The sequence below is a fragment of the Quercus robur genome, chromosome 4, assembly GCF_932294415.1.
Source record: "Quercus robur chromosome 4, dhQueRobu3.1, whole genome shotgun sequence".
Lineage (NCBI taxonomy): Eukaryota > Viridiplantae > Streptophyta > Magnoliopsida > Fagales > Fagaceae > Quercus > Quercus robur.
Genome location: NC_065537.1, coordinates 24006832 through 24030040, shown reverse-complemented (window position 1 = coordinate 24030040; position 23209 = coordinate 24006832). Strand labels below are relative to the sequence as shown.

General features: G+C 40.5%; 1 protein-coding gene and 1 long non-coding RNA gene across 3 annotated transcripts; one reads left to right on the top strand and one right to left on the bottom strand.

The window, feature by feature from the left end:
* Positions 1-1092: 1092 nt before the first annotated feature.
* Positions 1093-4761, bottom strand: LOC126720921 (uncharacterized). 2 transcript variants are annotated; one of them, XM_050423794.1, is made up of 3 exons: positions 3797-4761; positions 2115-2771; positions 1093-2034 (listed from the first exon to the last, which is right to left on the bottom strand). In XM_050423794.1, the coding sequence occupies exons 2-3, from the start codon at positions 2514-2516 to the stop codon at positions 1489-1491; spliced, it is 948 nt and encodes a 315-aa protein (XP_050279751.1). In that variant the 5' UTR covers positions 2517-2771; positions 3797-4761; the 3' UTR covers positions 1093-1488. The 2 variants fall into 2 exon arrangements, with proteins under 2 accessions (XP_050279751.1, XP_050279752.1); XM_050423795.1 differs by lacking the exon at positions 3797-4761 and adding an exon at positions 2849-3392.
* Positions 4762-6573: 1812 nt separating this feature from the next.
* Positions 6574-20656, top strand: LOC126724395 (uncharacterized). The gene is made up of 2 exons (XR_007654964.1): positions 6574-6970; positions 20509-20656. It is a non-coding gene; the product is annotated as an uncharacterized LOC126724395 (long non-coding RNA).
* Positions 20657-23209: the final 2553 nt, after the last annotated feature.

The following is a 23209-nucleotide window of genomic DNA, read 5'->3' as shown; positions in this document are numbered from 1 at the left end:
GGGCATACAGAACGACGGCAAGAACACCCACAGGAGAGACTCCGTTCCGCCTGACGTACGGAAGCGAAGCAGTCATCCCGGCCGAAGTTGGACTTGCAAGCTACAGGGTACACAACCACGATGAGAGCAGAAACGACGAGGCTATGCGACTACAGCTCGACCTAGTGGACGAGATCAGGGCAGCAGCAGAACAAAGGCTCGCTAGGTACCAGGATCGCATGGCCAAATGCTACAACTCTCGGGTCCGACACAGAGACTTCCAAGTCGGAGACCTTGTTCTTAGAAAAGTCATGGGCGCCGCTAGGGACCCTACCCAAGGGAAGCTCGGCCCCAATTGGGAAGGTCCTTACCGAGTTTCGTCGTGGCAGAGAAAAGGTACTTACCACCTTGAAACATTGGAGGGACAGAAACTACCACATCCGTGGAACACCGAGCACCTACGGAAATACTACCAATAGGAGCAGCAGCATGAAGACCAACTCCTTTTATATTTTCAGCAAATTATAGTTTAACTCCTCAGATTTATCGTTTATTTTAGTTTTTTCGCAACAACTTTTTTAGCCCAAAGGGCAGGATTTGGTTTTAATTACTTTTATTTAAATGCATGGCAATAAGAGGAGTTTTATTCAGAAATTGCTGAAGTGTATTTTCCTTCCGACGGACCACTAAGTTTGCAGCCCAAAAAACGACTAAGTCCATAACACACGGACTAAAGAAAAAGCCGACGGTCCAATAAGATGGAGTAACCATCACAGGGCCCAGGCCTTAATATTTGACGGATTAATGAAAGATGTCAAGGCATCAAGGCTAAAAAAGCCAAGAGAACAATGGTCCGAAAAGGCTAAAAAGCCGACGGATCAACAAAGATGTCAAGACATCAACACCTAAAAAGCTGACGGGCTAAAACGATGTCAAATGACATCAAGGCCAAGGCCAAGAAGGTGACGGCCCAAAAAGGCTAAAAGCCAAAAGACTGACAGTCAAACAAGATAGAGTAACAATCGTAGGGACAAAGTCCCCAAAACTGACGGACCAAAAGGATGTCAAACGACATCATGGCCAAGGCCAAGAAGGTGACGGCCCAAAAAAGACTAACAACCTAAGGGCTGACGGTCCGATAAGGTGGAATAACCATCTTTGAGGCAAGGTCCTCAAAACTGACGGACCAACAAGGATGTCAAAAGATAACACTTGTAAACTGACGGTCTCAAAGCTGACGAGGTATTCAAACAGTTTAAAAAGCCGACGTATTAAAAGCAGACGGGAATTTCCAACATTTGTCTGAGATAGAGATAAAAGCGACGGAAATGAAATACGCGCAACTATGCATAAACGTCAAGGGCACTTAAACATTACAATTGTTTAAAACTACAATTGTTTAAAATTACAACTGTTTAAAAACTACAACTGTTTAAAAAATTACAACTGTTCTCCAAAAAACCGTCTAAAGATTACAACTATTTTCAAAAAATTTTTACATAGCCATGGTTAAGCAGGAGGAGCGTCAGCAGGATTTCCGTCAGCCTGATGATCTTCAACATCCACGATAACGGTTGGAGAATCTGAAGCTGTAGGATTAGCAGCAGGCTGAGCCAGGACTACCGAGCCGTCACGCTCCGGAGTGGGTTCTGGCTGAAGAGAGACGTCGTCTCCATCATCCATTGAAATCCCAGATAAGTCCAGCTCTGGGAAGGCCGACGCGACCTGTCGAAGGCAGTCATCGAACCCAGTGCCGTAATATTGACCACATGAGTCAATAAATGACTGCGACGTTTTGAAGTGTCCAATCGCGTCAGCCCCCGCCGTCTGTAACTTCTCCTCCAGAGCCGTCACCTCTCCTTGGAGCTTGACGTTCTCGCCACTGATCGTCGTCAGTTTCTCCTTGACTTTCTGCAGCTCCTGGTTAAGAAGACGGACGGCTTCCTTATACTGAGCCTGCTGATTCAGCAAGTTCTTGTTATGGCTGCGAACTCGACTGACGACCCCCTCCTTCGCCACGCAACGGTCACGGAGGGCTTTGACACGAACCAAGGCCTGAAAGAGCATTCCCGTCAGATAAAAAGTACGCCAAAACAAGATACGGTATGTTCAACCCAAAAATGTGAGAAACTTACCCTGGAGAGATCAAAGAGGGCCGACGCCCCTAAATCCTCCGTCCCTACTTGATCACAGGGCTCCATGTCCGTTGGTTTTATCAGGGACTCAACCTCCCCGACGGCATATTCTTTGTGGGTTAGGAGACGGCACGGACCCTCAGTGACGGGACCAGCAGAAGTCATCACCCCCTTTCCCGCACCATGGCCAGACGTCGGAGGGGACTTTTCCTTCAATGGTTCGACTGACGGAGTGACGGCAGGCTTTTTTGAGGGACGGCCGTCACTCCCGTCAGGTTTCCTCTTCGCCACTTTGGCGACGGCCATGGGGGTTGACGAGGCTTCCCCCCCTGCTTCCTTGGCCTTCCTCTCCTCCTTCTGACGAGCTGCGGCAGCCCGTATCCTTTGTTTCGCAGAATCCATCTCTACAACACAAAAGAGAACACTTTAGGAAAAGTGACGGAAATAATGAAACTGACGGAAAAATAAAAGTCTACTTACGACGTCGCGCAAACTCCTCCAACCTACGAGCTTCCGCTGACGGATTTGGGCCCCCACAGTATAGATGGAGGGTGTCAAGGGTAATCAAATCCCTGCACTTACGGTCCTCCAAAGGAATTTCTAGAATCCGATGGATGAACTCCTCCTGCTCGTCAGTTATATGCGGACGGGTATAAGCTGGAAAAAGAAAAAATAACAAGTGTTAGCACCGTCACTTCAAAAAACGCACGAGCCTCATGGGTGACGGGATTAACCTGAATCCTTGACAAAGGCCCAGGTATTGTCAAAGTAACCACTGGGCATCGTCGCCCACTCCTCCTGACGGCACACCCAGTCCGTCCCCTCAACGAAAAAATACCTACTCTTCCAGTTCCTATTTGAGTCAGGCATATCTGACACTAACCGTAGCCCTTTCTCTCGGGCATTAAAATGATAAGTCCCCTTAGACGAGGCAATGTGATGAGGCCTATAGCAATAAAAAAATTCTCCGAGTGTAAGCTGACGGTGCCCTCCACTAAAGCTGCCCCACAGGATTTCAGCTCCTATAAAAGTCCTCCAGGCGTTTGGGGCAACCTGGGTGACGGATATTCCAAGGAAGTCAGCTAGTTGACGGTGAAGAGCCGTCAACGGTAACCTCAGGCCGGCAGCAAACATGGCGTCATACATGCCAACGTCCGCTGTCCGCCCGGAGTAACACCTCTCACCCTCTCTAGGGAGACGGAGGGGGATGTGGTCTGGGATCTGATAACGGATCCGTAACTCCCTAAAAACTTTACCACTCATCCCAGGCAAAAATCTGTTGACAGCCCAATCCTCAGGAAGAATGAAGGGACGGTTATCTACGGTACCCTCCGAGGTTCCTTCACTGGATCTCTCCTCCCCGTCACTATTTCCTCCGTCAATATCCATTCCACCCCCGTCATTTTCATCCCCTCTTCCCTCATCTTCTCCCTCAGCAAAACTCTCATTGCCGTCAGGAGATTGGGCTGACGACTCTCTCTCTGACGGGAGGGAGAAGTCCGACTCGTTTCCGGAGCCAAAGGTCTCGTCGTAGCCCGCTCCTTCGCGGACTGACGACTCGTCACAAGACGCGTCACTCGACATCTGACTACCTACAAGTGACGGGTTCAAACTAAGTACCTAGGCTGACGGCCTCACTAATGAGGCAAAAATAAAGAGAAGGAGAGAGGATGAAAACTTACCGGTATGGAAGCCCTCTGGACGGCTACAGCAACGGATAAGCTGACGGAAGTTAAAGCTGACGGAAGGTGATCGACGGTCTGTCTCTCCACAAGTTCAGCAAGGATGAAATAGTGAAAAAAGTGACTGGAAACGCTGTTTATATATGGAAAAAATGGCGCGGAAGACGAAGCGACATCTCGTCAGAAGTGAGGCCAATGGGAACGAGCCACCTGTCCAAGGCATTAAATGCTCAGATCCACGCAAACGATGTTTCTGCCTCTTTTGAAAAACAAACTCCATAGCCCGTCAGTACAGAGGGTGACGGAGTTATGGAGTAGGGGGCAAATGATGAGGATAAAATTATGCTGGCCAGCGTGACGGTACATAACGGACAAGAGCGACGGTGAAGACCTAAAAAGAGACTGACGGCACATACTTAACAAAGGAGACGGTGAATGCCTTGCAATGGTGACGAGACGTTATTGCCGTCAGCATACCTTCTAGGCTGACGGTGACCTAAGGCAAAAGGACACAAAGACGAACGTCCTGAAGGTCATAGGATATGTGTAGACTGACGGGACGCATAGACTGACGGGGTCGGTCTATGAAACGCCTATTCTACACATTTACATGTACAAATAAATAACTTGCTCCCCACGTTTCATGGAACCTAAGGACTCCTATATGGAAAGGATCCCGTAAAATACGCCCAGGAAGACTCCGATAAGGAAAAGACTTCTACTCCAAGGAAAAGAGGGTCAGCCCTCTCTACTATAAAAACCCAAGCACCCTCACAAACCAAGGTACGCGTAATTTACCCTCTCTAGCACTCTAGAGCAGTGAGAATAATTCTAATTTGACCTTCGGAGGGTACTTGGCCGGTACCACACCGGTACTCCCCGCTAGGTTATTCTTTTTCGTTGTGCAGGTGCCATTAGTGATCGTACGAGGAACGTGTGACTCATTGGTGGTATTGTTTTCGGTACCATCACTTTTAATCCATGTTCTCGGCGTCATCTTTCATCTTCTTCTTCTTCTTCTCTTTTTTTTTTTTGAAAGAGCTTAGGCCTGAACCGTGAGACCCGTTCACGGTTCTCAAACCCAGCCGGTTCGACCGAGGTTCGTACGGTCCATTGCATTTTTTGTGTAGAACGGGTTTTGAAAGTTAAAGAACCGTCTCAAGGAGCGGTTTCCGGTTAATCCGGTCAGACCATACGGTCCGGTCCGGATTTCAAAACCTCGAATTTCAATAGTCAAATTTTTTAAAAATTACTGGTGCTGACATTCTTTGTGTTTGAGCTGTAGTATTATGCTTTGTTTATTTCAGTAATAATGGTTTCTAAAAAATGAGTCATTTTTCAAAAAAGAATCTTCTATAAAATTATCTCATTTTTCAATGTTTGGTAGCAACCTTAAATGAGTTAATAAATAATTTTCTAACATCTCTTATTTAGTTTGCTTTGAGATATAGTTATTTTTCCAAAAATATTTAGTTGAAAACAATCTCTAAAAATATATAAATCATACTTTTTTTGTTGACCAAAAATAGTTTCTCTGACTCATTTTTTTCTGATGCCACCAAACATTGAAAAACATAGAAAACGATCTTTACACAAGGTTTTCCATCGAAATAAACATAGCGTTAATCACATACTGGTAGGATTATATTATACAAGTATGTAATCTATAAATAAAAATAGATTATAACAAATAATATTGGTATGTTCAAATTTCTACTATGGCCCCAGCAATATTAGCGTGGACATTAAGTCAAATTTAAACAAGTAGTTAATATTTTGTGAGATTCATTAAGCAAAAAGTTATTGGATAAATAAATTATGAATATTTTTATTCATTTCACTTACAATAGGTGTTACAAATATAAGAAATAGTTAAAATAAATGAGGTGCAGATAAGTTCTACTACACTAAAACTGGCTATATTTATTGCATGCTTGCTTCTTCATGTTTATTTCACTAACATCTCCACTCCATAGATCATCATGGGACATTGCACATCATTAAACACAAAAGTATTAATTAAGACATGAGAAGATTCATTAAAAAAAGATATTTTTTCATAATCCATAAGTTTTATGTCCCTTTTTACATACACACAATGAGAGAGAGAGAGAGAGAGAGAGAGAGAGAGAGAGAGAGAGAGAGAGAGAGAGAGAGAGAGAGAGAGAGAGGTTACATGTTGCAATCCATAGTAGGGTCAAGAGGAACAGGAACTTCAACTTTGCAAAGTTGGGGAAGCTGTTTAGTCTTTCGGGTATAATTTGAAATGCTTTTGCAGCAATTTCGAAACATTAACACAAAGACCTGCGTATTGTAATGGTGTTTGCCTGTTATTGTAAGGTTGAATTTAATCAACCATGTGTTGGTTTTATTCCGTGACAAATTTGCTTGTAATACAACACTTAGAAACTCTGTATTTAGGTGGGGATCATGTAAGGGTAGTGTGTGAGAGAGTGTGAAGAAAAGCTCAAGACTGTGCAATGAAGCAGGGACTCGCGGCTTGATCTCGCGGGAAGCTCGCGGCTTGCAAGCCACCAAAAGTTGCACACGCGTAGAGCATGCAGGGGAGCTGAACAGTCATGCCACCTGGAGCACTACAGGACAAAAATCCAGACTGGCCATTAAGTTGGCTCGCGGCTTGAACTCGTGACTCAGTCAAGTTGCGAGGTCAAGTCACCAGCCAGCCCTGTTTTGGAAAAATTGACTCTTTGCATTCCATCCTCACACCAGTATAAATACCCCTCATTCTCACAAAATAGGTGTGGCTATTCAGAAAGAAAAACCCTAAGAGAGGTTTCTTCAAAACACCTACCCAGTTAGAGAGAGCTACTCATTATTAGAGAGAAATCTTTGTAGTCTCTTCTCATTCCCTCTCTCATTGTCATACTTATTGAGAGGAGATTTCTATCCAAACACTACCCACACCCATTTAAAGTGTTGAGTGTTTTTGGAGTTTTGGGAAGCATTGGAAGATGCCAAGGATGGCGGATGCTATGAATTATAGCGGAATCTGGTAAGTTAGAAAAGAAAAAGGTTCGGCGCAACCTCGTTGGAGCAAGAAGCTTGGAGGGCTTAGGTACATCGGGTAGATTATGCTTGGAGGGTCTATTACTGTTCATGTATCCCAACTACATTTTCTAGTGGATTATTGACCGCTTGGAGGGCGGCGGAGAGGTTTTACGCCGAGGGCTTCGGTTTCCTCTTCGATAACACATCGTGTGTTGTCCTTATGTTTGCATCTCTCTTCCCTTTATCTTTGCCTTTTATTTTCTGCTGTGGATGTGATTTATAATTGGCTTAGATTGATTTTCAATTCTGTTTATAGCTTATGTTCATTTTCCGCACACTTGTTGTTTGTCATAAAGCTTGAATTGATTATTTTGTATTTGGGGGTCTAAACGTTTGTTGAAGGCTAAAATTTCACATTCCATGAAAAGTAAAGAAGGCCCAATTCAAGCAGCAAGAAGAATCAACATTAAGGCCCTATTTATGTTCAGATTTCCAGCAAAAAGGTCATTAAAAAAGTCCAGCAAAATTCAATGAAAGAACTGGGCCGGGATACCCAGAGGCTGCCAGACGCCCGGGATCCTCAGGTAATGCAGGACAGCTACTGTAGGATTGAGACAACTCAAGAAGGTACCACGAAATACAAGAAATGAAGAACAGAGATGTCCTTCTCAAGTACCCAGTGGTGCAGCAAAGAATTAGAAAATATAAAGCAAACATTCATGAACAAAGGAGTTGTACCACAAGGAACCAAGAATGAGAAAATCATACGTAGAAGCAATTGGAAGAGAACTTTCAACCCAGCAGTAAAAGATTCCAACTATTTGGGAATAATGACAGCAAGGAAATACAACCGCAGCTGAGTCTGAAAAGTGAGAAATCTTGAAGGAAGAGAGATTGAAGGCTAGGACGCCCCGGAATGGAAACTCAGCAAGTGACTTTTAGAGAAACAGTATTAAAAGATGAAAACCATGAGAAAAAAGGGAAGAGACCAGTTCCTAAGAAAATGACACAGCACGAGCTCTGAGGGGCAAAAGAGAGAAATCACTAGTACCTCAGAACCCTAGAAAACACGCTATAAAAGGAAGAGAAAACCCATGTTGAAGGGGGGAGGATTTTCAGTAGGAAGAATATTATAACAGAGTCATTAGAACTCTGTAAAATTTAAGAAAAACAGAGGAATGTCTCCCGGTATCCCAGAAACAGCCACTATAGCACATACTTGGATTCAAAAGGATTCAAACTTTGCAAGTCTTAGAGGCTTGAATAGCCATCAAAGTCTGTAATTTTTGAGCTTATTTGAACCTTGTATCACGTCTTAGTGAGCACATTTGTAATCCACAATCAAGAAAAATAATGAAATATCTCATATTGATTTGAGAATTTCTAACAATTACTTTGCATATTTCTTTACTGCTTCTTGCTGCTCAATACATATATATTCTTGCTTGTAAAGCTGAGTCCCTGCCGAAGCAAAGCCACTCAGACTTGAGTTCCAAATCCCACAAGTCTTGTGCAAAAGCATAAGTCTGTGAGAATTGGGGCCAGGATCCTCGTAGCTGAATCATTCTTATGAAATTCATTTACATATATGTATATGTATTAATATATATATATATATATATCCTAATCTAAGAAACTAACAATTATTTGAAGATATGTGCATTGTATAGTTGTTCTTGTGTAGGACTTATAGAGGTAAAAGGAAAGGACAAAACTTCATTGCATAACAAGCATGGAGAAAGATTGTATAGTGCACAGAACCAGAGATTCTGGGTTCTTACAGGCCTAATACGCCTCGGGATCCCACGACAGTACGTCCCGGGATCCCACGACAGTACGCCCGGGGAGGAATCGCATTTTTGCCTTGAGGAGATTTATGTGACTTGCGCACAACTTGGTTCGTAATCAGTCCCCATTTAGCTGCGGTGAACCAAGCCCAGTCCACCAAAACACAACTATTTGGCCCAGGATCCTTGGGCCTGTGTGCTAAAGAAAAAAGCACTCTCACATTTTGGCGACTCCACTGGGGACTGGGAAAAAGGAGAGGGAAAAAGCAGTCCCTTCGCAAGCATGGCTCCAAAGCTAGGAAACACCTAGAGGAAGGAAAGTTCCTCTTAGTGCATTCAACATCAAGATCCCAAAAGTGTGGGTTCCTCCAACGAACGTTCTACCGAGAGACTCTATATGGAATTTTGGGGAATTTCCCAACACAAGATAAGTTTTATGCGTTATTATTTTCTCTGCTTTACAATTTGAACATAATAGATCATTGCCCTGCTTTTTAAAAGAAAAACAGGGGGTCATGTAGTAATATTTAAACAATTATAATATTGTCTTATTACTTTAAAGAAAAATGGAGAAGTGAACAAATAAAATATATTGATGAAATGAAGATTGTATGAGCTACATAATAGAGAAATGGCCCCACATTTGGGGGCTAATGTATTCTTTCTTTTAAAAAAAATTCATGATATTGTTTCATTTGTTTAAAAAGAAAAAGAAGAAAGAGAAATAAGTGAATCAAAGAGAATTGATGAAATGTAAATTACATAGCAAAGCAATTTCCTCACGTTGTGGGGCTAAATAATTTTGCAGCAACTTGATAATAATATCATATGGCGCAGGTTAACAAAATGGACAAGTTCCTTGGCTCCACCCACGAGTTTAGCAAAATGGAGTAGTTCCATGATCCCAGCAAAGCCTTGAAGATCCTTGATCCCAGCAAAGCCTAAGAAATTCTTGGTCCCAACAAATCTGAGGAGATCCTTTATTCCAGCAAGGCTGAGTACATCCTTAATTCCAGCAAAGTCTAGGAGATCCTTGACTCCAGGAAAGCAAAGCCTGGGAGATCCTTAATCCCAACAAAGCTGAGGAGATCCTTGATCCCAACAAAGCTGAGGAGATCCTTGATCCCAACAAAGCTGAGGAGATCCTTTATTCCAGCAAGGCTGAGTACATTCTTAATTCCAGCAAAGTCTAAGAGATCCTTGACTCCAGGAAAGCAAAGCTTGGGAGATCCTTGATCCCAGCAAAGCCTAAGAAATCCTTGGTTCCAACAAAGCTGAGGAGATCCTTTATTCCAGCAAGGCTGAGTACATTCTTAATTCCAACAAAGTCTAAGAGATCCTTGACTCCAGGAAAGCAAAGCCTGGGAGATCCTTGATCCCAGCAAAGCCTAAGAAATCCTTGGTTCCAACAAATCTGAGGAGATCCTTTATTTCAGCAAGGCTGAGTACATCCTTAATTCCAGCAAAGTCTAAGAGATCCTTAACTCCAGGAAAGTAAAGCCTGGGAGATCCTTGATCCCAACAAAATTGAGGAGATCCTTAATTCCAACAAGGCTAAGTACACCCTCAATTTCAACAAAGCCTAAAAGATCGTTAGTTCCAGCAAAGGCGAAGTATTTCCACGAATCCAGCAAAGTAAAATGGTTGTGAAAAAAAAAATGGAGGCATCCGGAAAATGGATAGAAGTTCCATAATAGCATCAAGAGAAGGTGGATCAAGCATGATTCAACAACCACCTCATGTCTTGGGGGCTAAAGCCTATTATGCAGTGGACCTTAAATATATTTTGAAGAAAATCAATAGAAACACTATATTGCAAGTCAGCAGCAAAATCAACATTATTGAAAACTCAACAACTATACAGTGCATCTATCATCTCTTGCAGCTCAATGATTGGGCTCACCCATGGAAATAACAAGATTTGGAGGAGATACAGAGACCACTGAAGAACACCTACAACTAGCTTTAAAGGCCAACCACAACATCACAAGTATTGTCTGATCCTCTCAATGTACCATTAGCACGTGAAAGAGGGATTGAATGGGAAGCCCATAAAAGTCGCTGCCAATCTTAGTCCTTTCATCCAGCACATAATAAACTTTGTGGAAAATATACTTTATGATGAATCAGCTCCAGCTGAAGAATATCTCATTGTTAGGATCTCGGAGGGCTCCCATATCTGGGATCCCGTGGGCTCCTATCGCAGAAGAAGAAGAAACCTGGAGGGAAAGCAGAATATTGCTTATGAAGGCACGCGGGACCTGAATGTAGCCTACAAGAGGATCTCGGTCCACCATCTTACATGATAGCCCAAGAAGAGATCCTGGAGGAACCTGGGGATACGATGAGTCAGAATTTCCCATCTCCAGGATCCCGAGGGGTTCCCATCCTAGAAGAAGGAAGTAATGCCCATGGTTTGAGGGATCCCTTGGACAGAAAAAGAAAGAAGGAGGAAGGCTAATATACTGTTTACGAAGATCCTGGAGAAACTTACAGATATGGAAAGGAAGACATAAATCTTACCAAAGGAAAAACTAGAAGAGGTGAACTTGGGGGCTGACGCAAGGAACCCAGGGCCCATCCTAATCAGCAGTCAGTACAGAAAAAAGAGCAACTGGTGGAGCTATTGAAAAAATATGAAGATTTATTGGCGTGAACTCCTTCAAATTAAATAAGGCACGTCCAAAGGATAAATTTCCTTTGCCTAACATCGATCTCCTCATAGATCCAACTAAGGCAACAACAATATCAACCATGAAGAGGCATGCCACGATCAGGGAACTCAAGAGCTTCTTAGAAAGAGTTTCTTACATTAGGAAGTTCACACCAAGACCAACCTTGGTCAGTAGTGGACTATCCAAACTGTTGAAAAAGGGGAATATTTTCATATGGGCAGTTGAGCAACCAAATGTCTTTCATAAAACTTCAACAGATCATGAGTCATTTGCCTACCATATGGGTACTATCCATGGCAAAATCACTATTGTTGTACCTGGGATCTTGATCCCAAGCATACAAAGCATTGAAGGACACTGAAATGAGGTATCCCAACATAGAAAGGGCGTGTATGGCAGTTATGCATCTCAACAACTGAATCATTACTTTTCATCCCACCAAATCCTGTTGGTGACAAGCTCTCATCCAATAAAAACCCTCCTCGATCAGCCCTTGCAATCTTGAAGAGTAGCTAGGTGGTTAATATTAATTTCCCAAAACAACATAGGTCTGAAGGATCCCCAGAGCTATCAAGAGCTAAGCTGTAACAAACCCACTGACCCAGTTCCCCGAAGAAGAGAAATACCTATTAAGTGAGAAGATCTCTAAAAAAGTAGTAGCAGTAGAGATCCTTGTAAAGAAACAGATTATGAGGTTTGTGAAGACAGCCTTCAACGAGCATGCCTAGAGGAAGTCATCCCCTTCCAAGATCCCCGTACGAAGATCCCCCACTTGAAGAAAACACCATGACAGAATCATCTTGGTGGAGCTCCTGGCCATCAGTCCACCAGTGAGAGCAATCTTAGATGACTCATAAAAGAAGATTATTTCCATAAAGGATTTGTTCACAGCTAAGAGAGGACATTTTAGAAGATCCTCGGAGAAGAAAACAAATCCTCAACCCTTTAAAGAAAAGAAAAGAAATCAGTTCAGTGAGCTCACTTGAAAACGAGGGGCTATGAAGGAACTTTTTCTGAAGATCGAAAAATTCAATGGTCATGAACAAATTTTCCAAGTGGCATGGCCTAGGACTTGGGAAAGGGAAAATTTTCCATGTACCTAGCCCAAGACTTGATCAAAACAGAAATTTTCCAAGTGGCATGGCCTAGGACTTGGGAAAAGGCAAATTTTCCATGTACCTATCCCAGGACTTGAGCAAAACAGAAATTTTCCAAGTGGCATGGCCTAGGACTTGGGAAAGGGAAAATTTTCCATGTACCTAGCCCAGGACTTGATCAAAACAGAAATTTTCCAAGTGGCATGGCCTAGGACTTGGGAAAAGGCAAATTTTCCATGTACCTAGCCCAGGACTTGAGCAAAACACAAATTTTCCAAGTGGCATGGCCTAGGACTTGGGAAAAGGCAAATTTTCCATGTACCTAGCCCAGAACTTGAGCAGAACAGAATTTTTCCAAGTGGCATGGCCTAGGACTTGGTAAGAGCAAACTTTCCATGTACCTAGCCCAGGACTTGACCAAAATAGATTTTCCCAAGTGACATGGCCTAGGACTTGGTAAGAGCAAACTTTCCATGTACCTAGCCAAAGACTTGGCCTAGAACAATTTTTCTAAATACATGGCCCAGAAATTTGCCAAGAGCAAAAGTTTCCAAGTACGACCAAGAAAATGGTCAAAAGCAAAAGTTTATGGGTACAAGCTATAGCACATACCAGTAATAGGTAAAAGTGCAGATTGTAAGCATATCCCAGTCATGGCTACAACTTGTAGCACGTACTAGCACTGAGTACAAACTGTAGTACATACCAGCAATAGGTACAAGCCGTAGCATGTCCTAGCAAAGGATGCAAATTGTAAGCAAAGCCCAACGAGGGGTACAAAGAGAAAGAGCCTTGATTGGGTATGAAAACCCAAAAGTGGGTGTGTAAGGTGCACAAGATTGACCTCCTTGAAAGGAATTGGTTCAAGGGAGCCTAAAGAAGCAAGGAAGGTGTAACTTAAAAAAAAAAATTCTAAGAGTACATCACTCGAAGCCGCACAAGCATGGATGCTTTTGCAAGTCTCTATACAAAGAGATTAGTCAATGACATTACAAACCAGCTAGCGACATTTCCCTCCTCCAACAAGGTGCAAACTCACCAAAGGCTTGGAGGTATTTCGACTCAACAAAAGAAAGTTCATCCCATGAAGGAAGTGCAGCAATTCCTTTGGAGTTTCCCTCAAGAATTATTTGATCTACACATTGGTTCTACAAACCAGAAAAGTGTCCAAAAACAATTTATTTTCTCGCACGTGGGCTACAAGTAACCCATGAGCTCGGGGGGCTAATGTTGAAGGCTAAAATTTCACATTCCATGAAAAGTAAAGAAGGCCCAATTCAAGCAGCAAGAAGAATCAACATTAAGGCCCTATTTGTGTTCAGATTTCCAGCAAAAAGGTCATTAAAAAAGTCCAGCAAAATTCAGTGAAAGAACTGGGCCGGGATACCCAGAGGCTGCCAGAGGGCCGGGATACCCAGAGGTTGCCAGACGCCCGAGATCCTCAGGTAATGCAGGACAGCTACTGTAGGATTGAGACAACTCAAGAAAGATACCACGAAATACAAGAAATGAAGAACAGAGATGTCCTTCTCAAGTACCCAGTGGTGCAGCAAAGAATCAGAAAGTATAAAGCAAACATTCATGAACAAAGGAGTTGTACCACAAGGAACCAAGAATGAGAAAATCATACGTAGAAGCAATTGGAAGAGAACTTTCAACCCAGCAGTAAAAGATTCCAACTATTTGGGAATAATGACAGCAAGGAAATACAACCGCAGCTGAGTCTGAAAAGTGAGAAATCTTGAAGGAAGAGAGATTGAAGGCTAGGACGCCCCGGAATGGAAACTCAGCAAGTGACTTTTAGAGAAACAGTATTAAAAGATGAAAACCATGAGAAAAAAGGGAAGAGACTAGCTCCTAAGAAAATGACACAGCACGAGCTCTGAGGGCAAAAGAGAGAAATCACTAGTACCTCAGAACCCTAGAAAACACGCTATAAAAGGAAGAGAAAACCCATGTTGAAGGGGGGAGAATTTTCAATAGGAAGAATATCATAACAGAGTCATTAGAGCTCTGTAAAATTTAAGAAAAACAGAGGAATGTCTCCCGGTATCCCAGAAATAGCTACTGTAGCACATACTTGGATTCAAAAGGATTCAAACTTTGCAAGTCTTAGAGGCTTGAATAGCCATCAAAGTCTGTAATTTTTGAGCTTATTTGAACCTTGTATCACGTCTTAGTGAGCACATTTGTAATCCACAATCAAGAAAAATAATGAAATATCTCATATTGATTTGAGAATTTCTAACAATTACTTTGCATATTTCTTTACTGCTTCTTACTGCTCAATACATATATATTCTTGCTTGTAAAGCTGAGTCCCTGCCCAAGCAAAGCCACTCAGACTTGAGTTCCAAATCCCACAAGTCTTGTGCAAAAGTATAAGTCTGTGAGAATTGGGGTCAGGATCCTCGTGGCTGAATCATTCTTATGAAATTCATTTACGTATATGTATATGTATTAATATATATATATATATCCTAATCTAAGAAACTAACAATTATTTGAAGATATGTGCATTGTATAGTTGTTCTTGTGTAGGACCTATAGAGGTAAAAGGAAAGGACAAAACTTCATTGCATAACAAGCATGGAGAAAGATTGTATAGTACACAGAACCAGAGATTCTGGGTTCTTACAGGCCTAATACGCCCCGGGATCCCACGACAGTACGTCCCGGGATCCCACGACAGTACGCCCGGGGAGGAATCTCATTTTTGCCTTGAGGAGATTTATGTGACTTGCGCACAACTTGGTTCGTAATCAGCCCCCATTTAGCTGCGGTGAACCAAGCCCAGTCCACCAAAACACAACTATTTGGCCCAGGATCCTTGGGCCTGTGTGCTAAAGAAAAAAGCACTCTCACAACGTTCAAGGGTGTTTTTACACATATTTGAACTTTCATTTAGTATCAGAGCAGGTACACTTGTTGTGGTTTAAATACCTAAGTGTGATCCTTGACCTCTTGTGTTTATTTGCCATGGATTGTGCTTTGTATGCCTCTTTACATGATTTGGTTGGTGATGAATGTAACATGCCACATGTTTGTGAAAATGCCTCTATGAGTGTTAATCCTCATAAGTGTGATGATATGCTATTTGAATCTATGGGTGTTGTTGACAAACTCTTGAAGAAAAATGCTAAGAAGTTTCAAAAAAATTTGAGCAAGTTATTTTGTGAAAAGGATGATTTGATTGCTAAGCTCAATGAATCCAACAAATTGGTTGAAAAATATAAAAAACTTGCTGAAATTTCTCTTGAAAAGCTGAAAGAGTTTGAATGTTTGAATATGGACTTGGATGCTAAACTTGTTTTGTCTATCAAACTTGTCGATGATCTTAAATGTGAAAATGAATCTCTTAAGATGCATGCCAAGTGTTTGATTGCTAAACCTATTGTTAAAAATGATGAAAATATTTGTTGCAATCATGTTGTGGTACCCGATTTTGTGCCTAGTGTGTGTTCTACCTTAAAGGACAAATCGGTGTACATTCCTCCACATAAAAGAAATCAAAAGGTGGAGAGAAAGGCTGTTAAGTCAAAGCCTCCGTTTAGGTTTCAACCTAAGGTTTTGAATGGATCTAAGTTTGTTCCAACTTGCCACCATTGCGGTGTGATCGGTCATATAAGACCTCAATGCTCCAAGTTGAAAAGGGAACAAAATAATGTTGCTAGATCTCTTCCCAAAAAGCCTAGTAGACCTAAACACATTGTGTGTCACCATTGTGGTGCCTTTGGTCATGTAAGACCTCAATGCTCTAAATTTCATGCTTTTAAAAGAATCAAAAGAAAAGAAAAACTTCAGATTTTTGGAAGTTGTGCTAAAAAGAGTAAACCGGTTTTGAGTGAAAATAGCATGTTGTTAAAGAAAATGTTTAATGCTCTTAACTCCTTGACTAAGTGCATTTCCGGTTCTCATTCTTCTAACCCTCGTCTCACTTTTTTTGAGACACTCATTCCAAACAATCGTTCCGTTTGGATGAGAAAGGGTTCCTATGGTTGAGCTTTTACTCTTTTGGTCCTTGATCTAATTCTTTCGATCTTTGTAGGACCCTTCATGCATTAAATGTCATATCTTCATGCATTTTATGCATCTTGCATTTATTTATATGCATTGTTTTGTTTTTTATCTTACTTTTATATTTCAGTTTTGTGTGAGTAAAAAATCCAAAACTACATAAAAAGTGAAAAATTCAAAAAGTTTGATCGTATATGTTTGAGCACATATCACATGTGAGTTTGGCCTTGTACCTTTGTACAAATGATTTTGTGCATTTACAAGCTTAGCTTGTTATTTTTGCACTTATATCTTTGTGGAAAAATCTCGACATCTTTGTGTGATTGTTGTAAATCGATTTTCAAGCTTGTCATAAATGATTAGTCTATAGTCATGTTGGTTCTGATACATGCGTAGACTTGTGCTTATATTTCTTCCCACTCTTTTATTTTTTTTATTGCTTAAAGAGCTCAATAAATGTAAATCTCAAAATAAAAAGAGATAATGAGCTGCAAAAGCCGTCGCACATACTAGTATTCGACTAGGAAAAAGGGAAAGCGACTTATATGAAAATGTATGATGCCCAAAAAGCCAAAGGCTTGTTCATCAAATTCAAATGTCAAAAATTTCAGGCATCAATCTCAAAAATGAGATGTATTGCTCAAAATGAGTTGTATTGATTCAAAATGATCAAATGATATGAATTGTAAGAAGCCAAATGAAAAGCTTCAATCTTATGTAATCATTTTCTTGTGGGAGGTCATATATGTTCACTTCTATAATTGAGATAGACCACTTGACTTAGTACTAGTTGTATATGACTTGATTGAATTGATCATTGAAGTTTCACTCTAGACTAAGGACTATTCCACATTTGATACACACACACAACACACATGCCTAATGTTCAATGAATGTCTTATTCATTTGTTAGATTGTACTTGTCTAAATGTGATGTGTGTGTGCTCAATCTTATATGGATTAATTTAAAAAGATTTTTGATCATTTTATATGTTTTTGGAAGTGATTTTTATCACTCTTTGTGTTCATTTTTAGTGTTTACTTTGTTTTTCATTGTTTAAACATGTTCTGTTTTGAAAAACAGGTGTCAGAGTTTTACGCGGCTCAGCTGGCGACTTGCCAGTCGCGAAACCCTAGTCGCGAGTTCATCCAGAAGCTTTTAACGACTCACTCGTGGCTTGCTCGCGACTCGCAAAAATTTTCGCGACTGAATCTCGCGACTCGCGGCTTGCTCGCGACTCACTCGCGACTCGCGAAAATTTTCGCGACTGAACCTCGCGACTCGCCCAGTCGCGAAATGCCCAAAAATAGCTTTTTAAAGGGCTTTTTGTGGGAAACTTGTTTTAAACCTCTCCCATCCTCTCTTAAACCCCTCTTTCACTATTTTTTCATCAAAACCCAATCAATTTGAATGGTTTTTCATTCCTTTAACATTTCTAAGGTAATTATAAACTCTTTTCATTGATTTTGATCCTTAGATTATGTTTTGGAGAGTTTTTGTGCTCTTGGTTGGGATTTTCATCATAGGGGTTGGGAAAACTTAATTTTTGTCAAATTTTTTTCATGGGATTGGTTTATTTTGTTGATTTGCATTGGATGTTGGCCCCTTGTGGCAATTAGAACATGTATTAAGGGTGGATTTCATGATGTTCATGCATTGTTTCTCATTATTGTTCATAGTGTGCATGCTTGGTGTTTGATAAAATGCCTCTTAGACATTTTCTCGCTTGTTTGGACTCCGATGAGTACCAAACTTTGGGGTTTCTCATGTTTCCTCATTAGGAACATGTTTGGTTCATTGGTTGTGTATTTAACACACCTTACCCCACATGTGCATTTTTCATGCATTGGTCATGCATTGCACTTAGCCACCTTTTGCACACACATTTGCTACCCTTATCATGCATTGGTATAGACCTTGCTTCTTCATCCTAGCATGTCATGTCTACCTTATGCTCAGTAGCATTTTACATTGTCTTAGGTTTGAGCTTCATTTTCTCATTCACCTCGCTCCCCTCATGCATCATTATCATTGTTCGCTCATTCATCTCTTGCACTCTTTTCTCCTTGACCCTTTGTCTATTCCTGACAAAAAGGGGGAGAGTATATTCTAGAGAGTATACCGGAGTGTTTTGTCATTTCTATATGACTCTTGTTATGACTCTTGTGCACATCCTTAAGGGGAGAAATTCTATTTCTCGTGCACATTTGTAGGGGGAGAGACTTTCCATAGTGGAGATGCATATACCAAGGGGGAGAAGACATTGTGTTAACTAGAAAACTTTGTTCTGTTTGTTTTCTTGTTGGCTTTATGGTGCTTTGAGTTATGCTTTGTTGTTCTCATTGCATCATGTTTGTGCTTTAGACATGCATATATCCCTATGCTATTGTGCTTCTTTGAATGCATGTTCGGATGATCATTTGCTTTGCTATGTGATCATTGTAGTCATTTCTATATGACTGTTTTGGTGTATGATCAAGTTGCTCACATGTTTCACATCATGTTTACTTTATCGCAATTTACCTGTTACATTATACTTGTCCTTTTATTACTTGCTTTACCTTGAGGGTCTAATGTGTTTTGTGCAATTGTTTCAGGTTACAAGTATATATGTTCCTAGTGCATCACAGCTTCTCATCATTTTGAAGGGGAGAAACTTTAAGCACTTTTAGTTTATATTGTTTAAGTTTTTATTCAATATAATGTGCTTTGTACTCATGTTTCTTTTGTAAGCTTTTAGGGTTTGATATCATTTTCTATAGGCTTTATGGTTTGTACCTTGCTTAATGCAGCCTTTTATACTTTGTTTAAATCAGTACTTCTATCTAAATGTTTTGCATTTTGTTTTAAGTACTGTCACTCTTGTGCCCTTGTAGGATTGTTCCTAGATGCATATACTTAGTGTACTATGCATTGGTTGAGTGTTGGACATACATGTAACTTGCTTTGTTCTTGTTAACTTGTATGTTCAAGTATTCATTCCAAGTGTGAATGAATATTGTGATCACTACCTTGTGGTGATTACTTGGTTGATCAAGCCATGATTTGATACCTCACTTCATCTTTGCTTGATCACCTTAAGCCTGTTTCATATGCATTTCATGTTTTCTGCATACAATGATCATGGTGTATTGTTGTGTTTCAGGAGTTTCATGTTCATATGATTCAAGAGCTTCACAACTTCTAGATTTAGGTGTGAGTGAGTTTTGCCATTGTTCCCAAATTCACGTTTAAGTCTAGAGTCTGTTTTAGGGTGTTTTGTCACGGAATAGCCAAAGGGGGAGATTGTAAGGTTGAATTTAATCAACCATGTGTTGGCTTTATTCCGTAACAAATTTACTTATAATACAGCACTCAGAAACCTTGTATTTAGGTGGGGATCATGTAAGGGTAGTGTGTGAGAGAGTGTGAAGAAAAGCTCAAGACTGTGCAGTGAAGCAGGGACTCGCGGCTTGATCTTGCGGGAAGCTCGCGGCTTGCAAGCCGCCAAAAGTTGCACACGCGTAGAGCATGCAGGGGAGCTAAACAGTCATGCCACCTGGAGCACTACAGGACAAAAATCCAGACTGACCATTAAGTTAGCTCGTGGCTTGAACTCGTGACTCAGTCAAGTCGCGAGGTCAAGTCGCCAGCCAGCCTTGTTTTGGAAAAATTGACTCTTTGCATTCCATCCTCATACCAGTATAAATACCCTTCATTCTCACAAAATAGGTGTGGCTATTTAGAAAGAAAAACCCTAAGAGAGGTTTCTTCAAAACACCCACTCAATTAGAGAGAGCTACTCATTATTAGAGAGAAATCTTTGTAGTCTCTTCTCATTTCCTCTCTCATTGTCATACTTATTGAGAGGAGATTTCTATCCAAACACTACCCACACCCATTTAGAGTGTTGAGTATTTTTGGAGCTTTGGGAAGCATTGGAAGATGCCAAGGATGGTGGATGCTATGGATTATAGCGGAATCTGGTAAGCTAGAAAAGAAAAAGGTTCGGCGCAACCTCGTTGGAGCAAGAAGCTTGGAGGGCTTAGGTACATCGGGTAGATTAGGCTTGGAGGGTCTATTGCTGTTCATGTATCCCAACTACATTTTCTAGTGGATTATTGACCGCTTGGAGGGCGACGGAGAGGTTTTACGCCGAGGGCTTCGGTTTCCTCTTCGATAACACATCGTGTGTTGTCCTTGTATTTGCATCTCTCTTCCCTTTATCTTTGCCTTTTATTTTCTGCTGTGTATGTGATTTATAATTGGCTTAGATTGATTTCCAATTCTGTTTATAGCTTATGTTCATTTTCCGCACACTTGTTGTTTGTCATAAAGCTTGAATTGGTTATTTTGTATTTGGGGGTTGTGAGAGTGCTTTTTTCGGGATACTCAGGCCCAAGGATCCCGAGCCTGAATGAAAAAGAAAGGATTTGGTGGACTGGGCCTTGACTCACCGCAGCTAAATGGCTGTTTAAGAATCAAGTGAATGCAGAGAATACTCCTGACAACATACGAAAAATGACAAACAAGGATATCGAGGAGTGCCAGAAATTAACAACGTAAGCTCAGAAAGAAAAGAAAAACAGGATTAGCAAGACGATAAAAAAAAGTACTGTGGGGATCCTGGGAATTATGAAACAGTATTTCATTAAAGCATTATCTGTTTGATTACAACAAGCTTACTAGGACGTGATACAAGGTCCAATCGAGCTCAAAAATTGCAGCCTTGAATGGCTATTTCAGCCTTCAAAACTTGCGAAGTTTGATTCTCATTGGATTCGAGTATGTGCCATAGTTGCTTTTTCAGGATATCGGGAAGCAATATTTGTTTTCCCTTAGTATTCTCTTTCTGCCTGGACTTTCTGATAATTTTTTCTAGGGAATCTCTTCTTTCTATTGTTCCTTTCTTTTTTTCTCGCTGCCTTCTTCACAACCCATCCTCTCCTTTTATAGTGGAGTTTTTCTGGGCGTCTTGGGGAACCGTTGGTTCCCCTATTTTGGTCTTTTGCAAACAGAGTATGTTCTGTCCTCATCATCTCGGTAAGTCCCCTTTTCCGTTTTCTCTCATTCTTTCCTTCTCTTGGTTCTGATTCCTTCGAAAGCTTCTGGTTGGCCATCCTCTTTGGGATGTGCTGAGGTATGCCCTTCTCGGCATCCTCACTTCTGGCATCTTTTACCTTTCTGTTTCTTTCCTATTTGGGCGGAATCCTGTTCTGCTCTTTTGAAATTGTTTTGTTATCATTCTTCTTCCTTGTCTTGGTTCCCCGACGCCTTTTCTGTCTGTGCCATGAAGGGTCGCTTGCGTTCTTTTGTTTTTCTTGTTTTCTTTTTCTGTCTTCTTTCTATCGATCTGTCCTGGTCTTCTTTTTCTTTGCGCTTATTGATGGTGCCTGAGGATCCTTGCGTCTTATACTTTGCTGTGATGTTCTCTCTCTTTTTTCTTTGGTTGCTTTTCCTTTTCTGGGCTTCGGGATCCTCAGGGCCTTTCGTATAATCCCTTTGGACTTGGTCTGCGTTTTCTTTTTTTCTGGGCTTAACTCACTCTTTCTTGGGCTTAGCTTATTCTTTCTTGGGCTTATTTTTACTGTGATTTTTTAGACCTCAACAGGGGTCTAAACGTTCAAGGGTGTTTTTACACATATTTGAACTTTCAGTTATGATACATTTTGTACACCTTTACAGCATATAGGGTTGGGCAATGGACCAAAACCAAGGAAGTATGGGTTGCAGGTTATCAATTGTGTTAAATCTTCCTTGCATGTTATGCCATCTAAAGGACTTGGACTTGCATTTAGGACCAAAATAATCATCAACCCAAAGGCTAATACTAAACAACTCATTGTTTTCTTCTCCATTCTCTTTTGTATTGAACACTATTGTAAAGTTAAAAACTAATGGTTTGGAGTATAGGTGCAAGCTCTCTATTTATAGAGGTAGGATTATATAGGCACTCCTATGTGGCCCGGTGGTGACTATCATTAAAGCAAATTAATGGATTTAATTATTTGTGTAATAGAAAAAGGTATATGATTTATCACCTTCTATGTTATACATATCTACAAAAGAAATCTCCACCTTCCATTTCTAACTTGTTTGAAACATATCCGAGAATTTGTCATTGATGGACTGAATAAAAAATTTGATTATTAAAAACCTTTTTCTTTCTATATTACGGATTTCTACCATGTATGGTAATCTAAAAATATATTAAAGCAATAGCTCGAGCACTCTTTTTAGATTTGAATACATTTCAATTTTTTGATCCGATCTCTCTGCTCAAAAATCTTATTGAGCTGAAAATTTGACACCGGTAGGAAAAATTAATTCGCTACAATTTTTGCCAAAAATAGTTTAGTCTAAACTCTGACATTTACTATGCCAAATTGTCCTGCAACTTGACTGAAAATTGCTACTTGACTAATACATTTTTGGATAGTTTTCCAAACTTAAAAATGTATTACAAATTTTAATGTATTTATATGAAAAAGCATATTACAAAGTGATAATTAAGATTTTAAAAATAATTTTCATAAATATAATTACTTAAAAATCATATTATCTGACGGTCTTTAAATTTTATAAGCTAATTTATTTAAATCCAAGGAACCAATCTATATTTTAAGACATAGACTCAACCAATCAGGAAATTTCATTTGATTAAGTTTAATTAGTGACCAATCAAAAGTAATTACAATTAATCATGTATCATTAGTTTCACCCAATCAACGTCTCAACCGTTAAAATTGATCTTTTAATATCTTTCAATTCGACTATCCGGTTGAGTAAATGAATGTATCATTGTGATCGTTGAAACTTTAAGATAATTTTTATGAAATTTGAGTAAT

Bases quoted from the DNA above. Each gene is read 5' to 3' on its own strand.
- LOC126720921 (XM_050423794.1), bottom strand. From the start codon at position 2,516: ATGGATTCTGCGAAACAAAGGATACGGGCTGCCGCAGCTCGTCAGAAG. The intron at 2,035-2,114 runs GTAAGTTTCTCA...ATGCTCTTTCAG, and splicing joins CCCTCTTTGATCTCTCCAGG to GCCTTGGTTCGTGTCAAAGC.